Raw genomic sequence first — 12554 nt, forward strand, 5'->3', positions numbered from 1 at the left:
TACAAAAATCAATTTATCTTCAAATACAGAGCAATCTAATCATACTTTCGCTACTCATCTTCCTACCCTTCGTTTCTCCTCTCCATTCCTCCCAAGCCCAAATTCCATAAAATTAGGATCTCGCTCTTCACTTTAAAATCCTGAGCTTTTTATGTTATACTTCAAGTATATAAATCCGTAAAATGTGTGCCCAAAATCCATACCACTTCATTCAATCCCAAGATCCCTTCATCGATATCCCGCTCCACCTTCCCTTCTGCCCCACTCCTCCCGACTCCATTCATCCCAAACCGCAATTCAAATAAATCTTAGTCCCCGCTTTCCTCACAGAAAACAATTCATGCGCAGTTTGGATTGAGATTCAAATAAGTCTTATAAAAGTCCCGTATAATATCTGTCCAACATAAGCAATGCTTCTTTCCATGCCTCATCAGTACACAACTTTACCATTTCATACCAAACAGAAATCCTAAAATTTTAATCAGTCCAAGAGCTTAGAAAGTATTTTAAAGACATCGCTGGATCTATATTCTTTACTCTTCTGCCCTTCCGGAAAGAAAAGGCAACCCTCTGCCTTATAACCACGTGTCCCGCTGCTTTATAAATATGACTAAATCCTCAGTTTCCGCTCCTCTGCCTCTCCAGTAGGGGGAGAACAACTCCCTCCTTCTTGTAACCAAGTGAATTGCTGCTTGTCTCTCCTTCACCTTGTCCTTCCGCATTTCCGAGTGAGTCAAGAAGCCCCCCCTTCAGAGTTTTATAATAAAAGTCCCGGGCTTCCGAGACAGAATTAATACGAAATCTTTGATTTTCGAGTGTAACTGTGATTCCAGCTGGAGCTTCCCATTTATACTGTATTTGACGATTTCTAAGTTCTTGGGTTAAAAAAGTATAGCCTCTCCTTGCTTGCAGCATCTGGAGCGGGATCTCTTTAAAGACAAACAAATCATGGCCATCGATTCGGAGCCTGTTATTGTAAAACTTTTGGATGATCGCATTTCTGGATTCTCTTGTGAAGAAGTATATAATTATGTCTCTTGGAAGCTGTCGTTGTTCTGCTACACACGAATTCTGGCGATAGATTTTTCGAATATTCCAATCAAAATTGAATCCCGGACCTCCCACCACATGGCTGAAAGCTTCTACAAACGTCTGTTTCAAGTTCTCTCCTTTCTTTTCGGGCAGTCCTCTGACTCTTATTGCAGACGCCTTTCTGTTATAATTTATCATTATAAGTTGTGTTTGAGTATCTCTAATCTCTTGTTGTAATGCTTGGATGTTGGAAGTCAAATTAGAATTAGCCTTCTCCAAAGTTTCCAGTTTGGTCTCCATTTCTTCGATATAATCTGTCAAAGTAGACGTAACTTCGAACATATCCACCTTTATTTGGGCAATTTTAGTCTGTATTTTATCGCATAAATCCAGCACAAATTCTTTGATTTCTTGTTTAAAGTCATTGAGTATTTTAAAAAAAAGCTCCTGTGTCAAGGAATCTCCAGTAGGGGGTGTAGGAGGCAAAGGCAGCGATTTACTAACAAGTTCTTTAAGCACATGCGGGGGGGATTTTTTTGCCTGCTTAGACCTGGGAGGCATTATAGATAAAAGCTGAGAATAAACGGATAAGCAGTGTCTTCACTTGGTCAGTTCTCAATAAATTATTTGTAGACTTTGCTTGTTAATGAGTAGCAATCTCCGGGGAGATAAAGCCGGTTAATTACGTCATCAATCACCAACACAGTAAAAACGCCATTTTGAAACCCGGTTGAACAAAGAAGTTTCAAAGGAAAAACAAGGCTGGTGTTTAGATAGTTATATAAAAAAAAAAACATCACAGGAGTAAGACCCGCTCGTGTTAGCCTTAAGTTGTTTTAAGCAATTTATCATTGTCCTGAGGGGGGGGATCGTCTGTCTAGGGCTGCAAAAAGGCAGCTGCGAGGAACTGGCTGGAGATAAGAGCTCAGTTACGCTGGATCTCTTCTCCGTTCGCAGCCCAAAAAAAAAGAAGGGGGGCTGTGAACTACGAATAAATCCTAGCACCTGAGCTTCTGCCTGCCCCTTTCTGCCAGAAAGGGGTGATATCTATTGATCTTAATTAGATATACAGACCAGAACTCTGAGAGGGGCTCCGTTGAGCACCTTCGGCGACAGGCTCCTCCCCCCCGGAAGTCGGTTAATGTTAGATTGTAAGATATAATGAAAATTCTAAGTCTGAAAAGTAATATATCAAAGATTAATTGTGTTTGACAGCTTCAACTGGTGCAGAATTCAGCACCAGTGGCACTGGTTACTCGGCATATGTAATTCCATGACTTTGTGATCTGTCTGGGTTGCCAGTGTCTTCTGGATACAATTCATAGCTCGGGACCAGGTTACTTGGTGTTGGTTCTACTCCCCAGAACAAGCACGTCAAAGTAGGCATAATTCAGGACCTGTTAGCTAAAGGAATGCTGTTTAGTAGGGCCCAGAATAAAAAAGTTATAAAATTGCAAAATATAGTTTACAAAACTTCATTTTTCATTTTGTACCTCAATAAATGTTGTTTCTGGCCCAACAATTGTTAATAGGTGAATTTATAAGGAAAGCTTTTCTTATGAATAATTATATTATGCTTAAGAAATGGGCTAGATGCCTAGAAACTGAATGAAAGAGCAAGTATTAAATTTAAATAATAAACAAAATTAAAAATGATCATGTAAGCCTTGAAATAAATGTCTGGGAGATGTAGTTGTTTTTACCTGTTTGCATCACTTAATTCATAGGCTTAGATTCAATTGCTCGTTGTTAAAATGCTCGAATGAAATTCAATTGCATGTGCATTTTAAAGTTTGAAGAAATTAGAACTTCATTTTATTCTACTTAATTACATGTGATTTTTTTCCAATATTCATTATTCTCATTGTCTTTCTTTGAAAAGATGTCAAAATATCTTTTGCAATCATACATCATCCTTCATTTGGCTTCTTTATGAGGCAGGTTCTGAGACTTCTTCATTTCTAAATAAATGTTTGTAAATCAAAACTGTAGCATAGTTCTTCTCCCACAGATGATTTTCTAAAAACTGCATTCTTACTGAAGAGAAGCAAGGAAGAAAACATAGCAGTTTTTCTTTTTATCAGTCCAGCACAAGGAATTTACTTACACGGCCAATAAGCATGACTAGACAGCATATTAGCAGGCATTAGTTAGTAAAAATGTTTTGTCTCTTAGAGTGACTTACTTCTACATTTAAATAGAATGTCAGGACTTCATGAAAGTTTTATTATTACTTCATTAGCCTTGTGCTTATTTTATTTTACTGGTATTATATTAATTTGGTTTTTTTCCTTCAAAAAGCTTGGCCACTAATGAAAAAGCAGGTGGAAAAAGTGACAAGAACTGGCAAGGTTCTAATTTAGCCTCAGTGATCCTTAGATTGAACTGTATGAATTATCATAATTTTTTTGCCTTAAAGGAGAAGAGTGGAATAGACCATGAGCATACTGAAAAATATGGTGAAGCCAGGAGGATTAACTCTACAAAGAAAAATTCCCATATTCTGTTATCTAAAAAATAAAACGGCAGTGTTTCACTTAACAACTCTGACAAGAAAGATTTAAAATTGGGTTAAACTTAACAACTGTCTTGCTTAGCCATAGAAATTTTGAGATAATTTGTGATCATAAGTTGAGGACTACTTGTAACTTGTTGAGTGTCATCCAATCTAAACAGTCCATCTTCTGTAATTACATTGTCATTCACTCTATTTTGTCTGCCCATGTAGATTTTTTGATAAAATTCAGGACTGTTCTACCATTCTCTTTTATTGCACACTTTGAAAATAGGCCTTTTTTATCATTAAAGTGAACCAGCAGAATTTTCCTGTATTACTGTATATATGCCCCTGCTTGCTATAGCTGAGCATCTATGAAGACTTTCATACATGCTTAAATGTTCTTAGTTCCTCTCTCCAACATCATCACTATGAGAGATTTGTGGAAGAATATATAAGTAGAACTGTATCTTACATTTTGCAAAAATATTTCAGTGTAGAGAAATGCTGTGGTTGTGTGTTGAATACAAATCATCTTATTTTATGAAGAGAAGTACCGTATTTTTGGACTATAAGACGCACTGAAGTATAAGACACACCAAGATTTTGAAGAAGTAAATTTTAAAAAAGTTTTTGCACTCTGCAGTTCTCCCAAACCCTCTGCATGCCTCATTTTTTGTGAAAAACGGGGCATGCAGAGAGTTTGAGAAGCCTGCAAAATGCTCCTGGGGGCTTGCAGGGCAAAAACGGGCAAAAAGATAGAGGTGATGGGGGACTTAAGCTCTTTGTTTGCCCTGATGCTTACTTACCATATTTTTCGGAGTACAAGTTGCATTTCCCCCCTAAAAGAGGGTGAAAATTTGGCGAGTCTAATACACCAATTGTTGCCGAAGCCCCATCCATCTGCCCCCACCCTTTGGCCATTTTCAGCCTCCACATGTTGTGTTTTCAGCCTCCACATGCTCTGTTTTAGACCTTGCTGCCTCTGTGCGTCACGTTTTTGGCCAGCAATCCCTGCTGCTTGGAACACGACATGTAGAGGCCAAAATGGGGGCATGCAGATGCCGAAAATGTGACGCTGAGGCCAAAAACGCAAGGCAGAAAAGCCAAAAACACAAGGCATTGAGGCAGCGATGATCTGTGGCAATCCCCGCAGTCTGGACAGCTGATTGAGGGTATTTCCGGGAGGCCGATCCACCCACCAGTCAGCTGCTCATGCGGAATCAGGCTGCAATAACGTGCTGAAGCTGATCAGGCTTTTTACTGTTTGCTGTAAGAACACTAGTCAGATGAATACCAATGGATGCTGTTGGCAGAGGCAGACTTTTTTTTTCTTGTTTTCCTCCCTAAAAACTAATGTGCGTCTTACACTCTGGAGCATCTTATACTCCGAAAAATATGGTACATTGCACTTACAATGTAAAAAAGAGGTGAATTTGGAATCATCGATGTGTAGAGTATATCCCTTCCCTTGTCTCTTACTCATGTCTAGATTTGATGGGAGCAGGGAGGCTTTGAGTACCATATATTTCAATAATTTTTGTTTCTGTTCATTCTATAGGCATCAAAGATTTGAAAAGGCCTTTCTGCTAGCAGTTGATTTAGGTGCACGTGACTTATTTATGGTAAGTTATGCTTGAAGAATTTTCAGAACTATTGCTGCTATTGGATGAATTATGAAACTTTTGGGACACATTAACCAAGATTGAAGTAATTTATAATCTTTTTTAATGTATAAGTTTATAATTCATAAGCTAGTGACAGTTCTAAGATCAAACAATGATCTGTAACAATCATTCTCAACAATGATTCTCAATTCTTAACAATATATTATCACATTCAATGATTGCCTTGTGATTAATATGGTGTAAATGAGCTCCTTATAGTTTAATACTATAGTTTTGTTTTAGTTCTATAAAATCTATAAAACCATTGTCATTTCTTCCTTGCATTCTGGTGGTTAATACAATAGAATGCACAATAGAAATACAATCTATTTCCTTTGTTTTGGACTTCTCAAAAGTATTAGATACCATTAGTTACATTGTATTCTAGAAAATCCTGTTGAGTAAGTCTGGAAAGCATGCTCTATTTCCAGATCTTAGTATTCAGATCACTGGTGGCCTTGGATTCATATTGGTTGGAGTAAATGCCAGATCCATTTGTAATTGCTAAGTTTCTTCATGACTTGATTATAGATAGTAGACAGCTGAAATGTATTATTGAAATCTGGCTAGGTGACGGCAATGCTCTCATCCTCTTGGACATCTGCCCTTCTGGGTTTTGGGTTCCACAGTAACCCAAAGGTAGAGAAAGGAATATGCATTCTGTTGATTGTCTCAGCGTATCATGACTTGAGCTTTATAAATTATCTGAAGTATATCTCAATGTGTCAATCCTAGCGTGCTCATTGATTTTTTTCAAGAGATTAGATGACAAAATTGAAGCTCACAACATTAGAAGACGACTGACTAAATTCAGATAACAAGCTCAGGCTTGAGCCTACACTGTGATGATGAAAGGTGATACATCATTACTCCTCCCTTATTTCACAAGGAAACTTTTGACCAGTGATTTTATTTAGGATTGTAGAAAGGAGAACACAAATAGGCCACCCTTTTGGCTTTTGTCACTATTTTGTTCAGCATTCTGCCAATGAATTATTTAGATTTGCTGAGATCCTGGTTTCTTATGGTCAGAGTTCATAGTGGTGACAGTAGCAGTAACCCACTATGTTATCTGATACTTCTTTTGATCAGTGGTCTCTGAAGAAATGGATTGGTTGCTTTCCAGCATGGGTACTCTCTCTTGTATACTTGAACCATGCTCTTTCTGGCGGAAGATAGGATGTAACAAACTAGATGCAGTAGTAGTCAGTGCTTCAGTTTGGGAGGAGATTATTGTATGATTACACATTGCTCTCTCTTGAAAAATCACTCTGGATACAGCTATATTTGGTAACTATTGCTTGATCTGTTCCCTTTTTGAATTAACAGAATAGCAGAATTGGAAGGGACCTTGTAGAACTTCTAGTCCAACCCCCTGCTCAAGCATGAGACCCTATACCATTTCAAAGTGGTTGTATAATCTCTTCTTAAAAACCTCTAGTGATGTAGCATCAACAACTTCCAAAGGCAAGCTGATTCACTTATTAATTGTTCTGTCAGGAAATTCCTCCTTATTTCTAAGTTGGATTTCTTCTTGATTAGTTTCCATCTATTGCTTTTTGTTCTGCCTTCAGGTGCTTTGGGGAATAAGTTAACCGTCTCTTCTTTGTGGCAGCTCCTTAGATATTGGAACACTGCCACAATTTCATCCTAATCTTTCTTTTCATTAAACTAGACATACCCAATTCCTGTAAACATTTTTCATATGTCTTAGCCTCTAGTCTCCCAATCATCATCATTGCTCTTCTCTACACTCTTTCTAAATTCTCAGCATCTTTTTTATATTGTAGTGATCAAAACTGGATGCAATAGTCTGAGTGTGATCGTATCAAGGCATTATAAAGTAGTGCTAATACTTCATGTAATCTTGAGTATTCTGTTAATGCATCCTAGGACTGCATTAGCTTTTTTAACAGCTGCAGCATGCTACTGGCTCATATTTAAGTGATTGTCCAGTAGGAAGAAGGCTGTCAAGTGAACAACACTAAATAAAACTAATTATTTTGCTTCTGAATTTCTACAATGACAAAAATGACAAAATGTTTTAAAAGAATTATCTGTAATTCCCAAGAAAGTAGACCTTCTGGGTAAGCCAAATAAAACAGATGACAGTGATGTTATTAATGTTATAGCTATTGTGATAAATCATCATTATTTAAATCTAAAAATTGGAATCCATGGATATTAATTGATTCAATTTATTTTGACCAAGGATTAGAGAGACACACTCCAAAGATAAAATAACATTTAAATGTCCATAATTAGAACTTTTCTGTAAGACACCATATAAGCCTATTATTTAGCAGAACTTACGGATATCAATTGTTGCTGTCCCAAATTTTGTAGCGTTATATGTAACAAAATTGCTTCGTCTATTAAAAGAAGGTAATTTAAATTCTTCCAATTGACCTGACATGTGGAACAATATAGCAACACACATGAAATAGATGTGACAGCACTGAAGCTATGGGGAAATAGTTAAATAATAATCATAAATGGGGAGGATTCAGATCTGGCCATTTCACTATAGATTACTTTATAGATTTACACTATGTCCCTCGATTAAGAATAATACGGTGGTAAACCTAAATTCTGCTGTATCTGAAGGAAAATATTCTTATTTTAAAACATTGACTTCTTTAGTAAGACAAACCAGGGGATCATAGTCATATTTTACTATTTTACCCTATTCAATTTATACCATCTTTGAGTATAGTATTCCCATTGGCCCAGTGGTGGGTTTCAAAATTTTTTAGAACCTATTCTGTAGGTGTTGCATGTTTTGTGGGAGTGGCTTGGCGGTTATGTGACCGGGTGGGCGTGGCTTGGTGGTCATGTGACCGGTGGGAGTGGTTTGGCAGTCGTGACATGAGCATGGCCAACTTGGAAAATGTGGTGAAACTCACTTAACAACGCTCTTGCTTAGCAACCAAAATTTTGGGCTCAATTGTGGTCATAAGTTCTCTTTCTTTTTTTCTTTCCTTCCTTCCTTCCTTCTTTTTGTCTCTCTCTCTCTCTCTCTTTCTTTCTTTCGTCTCTCTCTCTCTCTCCCACGTTCCTTTTTTTCTTTTTTCCCATCCTTCCTTTCTCTTTTCTTCTTTCTCTTTTCCTTTCTCTCTTTCTCTTTCTATCTTTTTTAATTTTTAATTTTTAATTTAAAACAAATACAACATCCTTCTTTACATGCTATAGAAAGTGTATCAGTTGGTTACAAAAAGATTTTCGTGCATCTCTTCCACAGTCAACAAACATAATTCATATTAACTTATTTTAACTTATTTTAACTTATTTTGAGTATAATATTTGCTTATAAGATCTCTCATGTAATCTTGATGCCCTCTTTCTGTTTCCTTAGTCAGTTTATCTTTGATTGTCAGCAGTGTTATCAATGCTTTTGCTAATAGAATTTCTCTCTTTAAATCCATAGATTCTTTGGTTTTTTTCTTCTTCTGTATCTTGCCCTCTGGGATAAATTTCCCCTCCATTTAATTCCTCTTTCAGTATTCCATTCTTTCCATTTTCAGAGACAAACCAATCACCATAAATATCAGCAGATTTAATCTCTTTATATTCATTTTCCACTTCAATTTTTTGAGTTTTAACTACCACATTTTGCATTTGATAGACATACTCAATTTCATCATATTTTGCTGTTATAAGCTCTAAGTCTTCCACCTTCTCCTCTATCCTCTCATATGTATTTGATAATTTCTGTATTTCTGAAAGTATCTTTTGCAAGCTTAAAATGTCTGTTTGCTTTTGAAATTGTGCCATTCTCTCCAGCTAACAAACACAGCTGCTCTAGCTTGGAAGGTTAATAAAATTAAACGTAGATTCACAAAAACGTTTGTTTTCACTTTTCTCTTGTTAAAGATATACTTCAAAGGGACACCTGTATGCTTCCCTTCTTATCACTCTCTATAACCAAGCAGTGAGACCTTGTAGTGCCAAGCCAAAACAATCAGTGAAGGGAAAAAAAGTATTCAATTTCCAATACATACACTCCAATACACAAACCTCCCAGCTTCCGAATAGCTGTGTTATTGTTGCAAATTTCCTTATTTCTTTTGTATCTTTTTTGTATTTCAAGTTAGAAAAAAAGAATCCAATTTTTAAATGAGTTAGAAGAGCACCCACAGTAATGAAAAAGGAAAATTTTAGACCATAGGTTACAGAGAATAATAAAAGAAAAAATAGAAGAAGAAAATTTAATCCATTTGTTTTAAAAGGCTTGCATAAATTCCATCCATGAAGATAGCATTTAAAAAGTAACATAACCACTGTCCAAAACCATTCCAAATTTAATTCCGCCACTTGATCTTCTGTTCTCCAATTTAAATTGATTTTAAGTTTTTTATAGGCAATCTCTTTTTAAAACAGTAAAAGTTCCTTACTAGCTGGAAACACTTTCTCTTTCCGTATCCTTCCGTTTTGGAGCCGCCCCGACTTCGTCAGCCTTGCCTGGATTTTTTGTTGCCGGCTTGAAGAACTTCTCTTGCATCGATCAGGGACTTTGCAACATCCCTGAGGTCAGCAAGACATATTCTTCCTGTTCACCATCTCTTTGGGACGATTGGGTCCAATTGGACCGCCCAGCGGCAAAAGTATCGACTGCGGTCTCGGAGCATCAAGACCGCACATCCATATCATCGCAACGTTGGCTCCTCCTTTCTCTTTCTATCTTTGTCTCTCTCTCTCTCTTTTCGCTCACTCTCCCTCCCTTCCTTCTTCCTTGCTTTCTTGCGTGTATCTCTCCCACTTCCTTCCTTCCTTTCTCTCTTTTCTCTCTCTCTCTTCTTCCCCCTCTCTCTCTCACACACACATCCCTTCCAATTATTTTCATAGAATATTCTATGAACTAAAACCGGTGTCCAATAAATCCTATGATCAAGGCATTCTGTGTCCTACAAGGCAATTCACAGAACTCCCAATTCAGCCTCTTATTGCTCTGGTGTGTGTGTGTGTGTGTGTGTGTGTGTGTGTGTGTGTGTGTGTGTCAGCCGCCTGGTTTCCAATGGGGGGAGAATCCATGCAGAGGGTAGAAAAATGCGTGGATTTCTTCCCCACCCCCATTGGAAACCAGGTGGCTGTCAAAGAGAAGGGAGCGCATGCCACATGGGCTTCTCCCAATCCTCTGCACCGGCAAAGGAAGTGGGTGGGCACTGTCAGCCTCTGTTTTGCTGCTTGCTTTTCAGCTGCCATTGAAACGGGGAGGGAGGGCATGGTATTTGGGTGTGGGAAATAATCTGTATAGGAGGACTGTTAATTGGGAGTTGTTCTCGCCATCTACTGCGCATGTGGCAAGGAGGGAGTTTCCCGCCAAGGCCAACTGTCCGGCATACCAACCTGATTATGATTTTTGAAGATGTCTCCCACCTGACAGCTGTGGAGATATTGGATTGGACTATGGACTGGGGTTACCAAGGGGAGGGGAATGGGTCATGTATTGATATCTACTGCTTGCGTGCGCTTTTGCTCAAATCCAGCTTTGCTTAGCTTCTATTTACTTATAATCAGTAAAAGTACTCTTATTTCTGCAAAATGGAGTGGTTTCTTTCTTGGTTATTAAGTGAAGCAGCCCTGACAGCCACACTGGGCGGGGCAAGCCTGGTGCGGACAGGCAGGGGGAGCAAGCGAGTGGCGATTGGGCGGGCGAGCAGGGGGAGTGAGCAAACTGGGTGGGGGCAGGCCAGGGGAGGGAGGATTCCGCTACGGAAGCTCAGGTACAGGAAGGCACACTAAATTTCACAAAGCGGTACGAATGTTCCTGTGCGTACCGGCTGAAAACCACCCCTGCATTGGCCTCTATAAGAGTTATTGACATAATCAATTGCTTTGGATCTTAAAATAGATTAACAATCATTCATTCTTTTAGGTGGGGTTTTGATAGTAATTAACATTCCTTATAATCTAAATGCTATCATCAATACATAGGCAATCCAGCCCTGCATAAGGAAGCTTTTTTGCTATCTTCAAGTTGAAGACAGAAGTCTAGCACAACTTAGAAATAGTTCATGTTTACTGAGTCAGTGAACTGGACAGATGCATGTAGAACTTATGAAATTGGTGGAAGCATTGAAAAAATCCACTGGAAAGAATATCTAATACCACCCTCTCGTGGTTAAACCGTTATGTTTTGGTAAGATAATAATCTTAAATAAGAATTTAATTATATTCTGACACAGGTGGAAATTTTTCATTGTGATTGTTTAAACCCTTCATCACATTTCACATATTAGATTTCTATAACTGATGTTTGAGAAGTCAATCACTACAGTGAGGTATTTACACTTTATCCTTCTGTAACCTCTGTTGAAGAGAATTTGCAAACAGAATAAAAGTAACTCAGTTCTTAAGTGACCCTATATTCAAGCCCTCTGGGAAGCTCTTTTCTTAAACGATTTGTGCAGCAGAATGGACAATTATGTTTAATGGACAATGGCAGTTTTACAGACTCCCAGCTCATTGCTGTAGATCTACAGAAGATTTATTGTTTCTGAAGAAAAAACAATGAAGGAAACCTTAGAGAGTTACATTAACTCAGCTCTTTTGCATAATTAAGACATTCTGTTTAAATTAAGCCTTGACACTAACTGCTTATATAATTTATTGTATTATGTTATTTGCCTTGTTAGTTTGATCTTCATATTTAATTTCTGTGTTCAATTGCATAATTACATTCTCTTTTTATAGTTTTTGAAAATTCCTTTCTAATTATACAAAAAGAAATTGCACGAATCTTTTAATACTTTTCAGTATGCAGTTCTAATCATCCAACTTATTCCATCTAATTAGAAAGAAGTGTGTACTGTGATAAATTTTCTCAATCAAGTTATGCTTTAAAAGAGCCTTAAAAGAGCCTTCTGAAAGAACCCTCTGAAATATTTCTGAAAAAGTATGTATATGCATACAGATACCAGAAATATATGTTTGTATGTGTGGTCCTTTTTACATTAAAAAAAATCCTTTTTCCTTTCTTGTAGCTTTCTAACTTTATTATATAGTCATAGATGTTCTTGTGGCTATTTGGGAATAACAGTACAGAAGTGCTTTCTCAGAAATGAATTTGTTAACATTAAATAAACATAAATTCCCAGGCAAGTGGAGTCCATTTTTAAAAAAAATACAGATGATCCAAATATGAAGTACAATTGGTATTCTTTGCAAACTGTTCTTCCATGTGGCTTGGATATCACAGCTCCTTTCAAGATAATGTTCAACAATCCCAGTTCCATATTTATAGTTCTATGTAGTAATGATTAGTTCCTTTCTAGATATAGTAGTTCAGGTGTTTGCGTCTATAGTTCAAAACCACGATTCAGTTAACTTCTGAAGATTCAATGCCTATTTTCTATGTG

The 12554-nt window shown here is 37.4% G+C and overlaps 1 protein-coding gene across 2 annotated transcripts in view; it reads left to right on the forward strand.

The window, feature by feature from the left end:
• Positions 1-12554, forward strand: part of WDPCP (WD repeat containing planar cell polarity effector) — a 160558-nt gene that overhangs the window by 83874 nt on the left and 64130 nt on the right. For both annotated transcript variants that reach the window (XM_032212658.1, XM_032212659.1), the window contains exon 14: positions 5091-5154. In XM_032212658.1, coding sequence (XP_032068549.1) covers positions 5091-5154 — 64 coding nt within the window. The remainder of the gene's footprint in view (positions 1-5090; positions 5155-12554) is intronic.

The sequence above is a fragment of the Thamnophis elegans genome, chromosome 3 (assembly GCF_009769535.1).
Source record: "Thamnophis elegans isolate rThaEle1 chromosome 3, rThaEle1.pri, whole genome shotgun sequence".
NCBI classification, from domain to species: domain Eukaryota; kingdom Metazoa; phylum Chordata; class Lepidosauria; order Squamata; family Colubridae; genus Thamnophis; species Thamnophis elegans.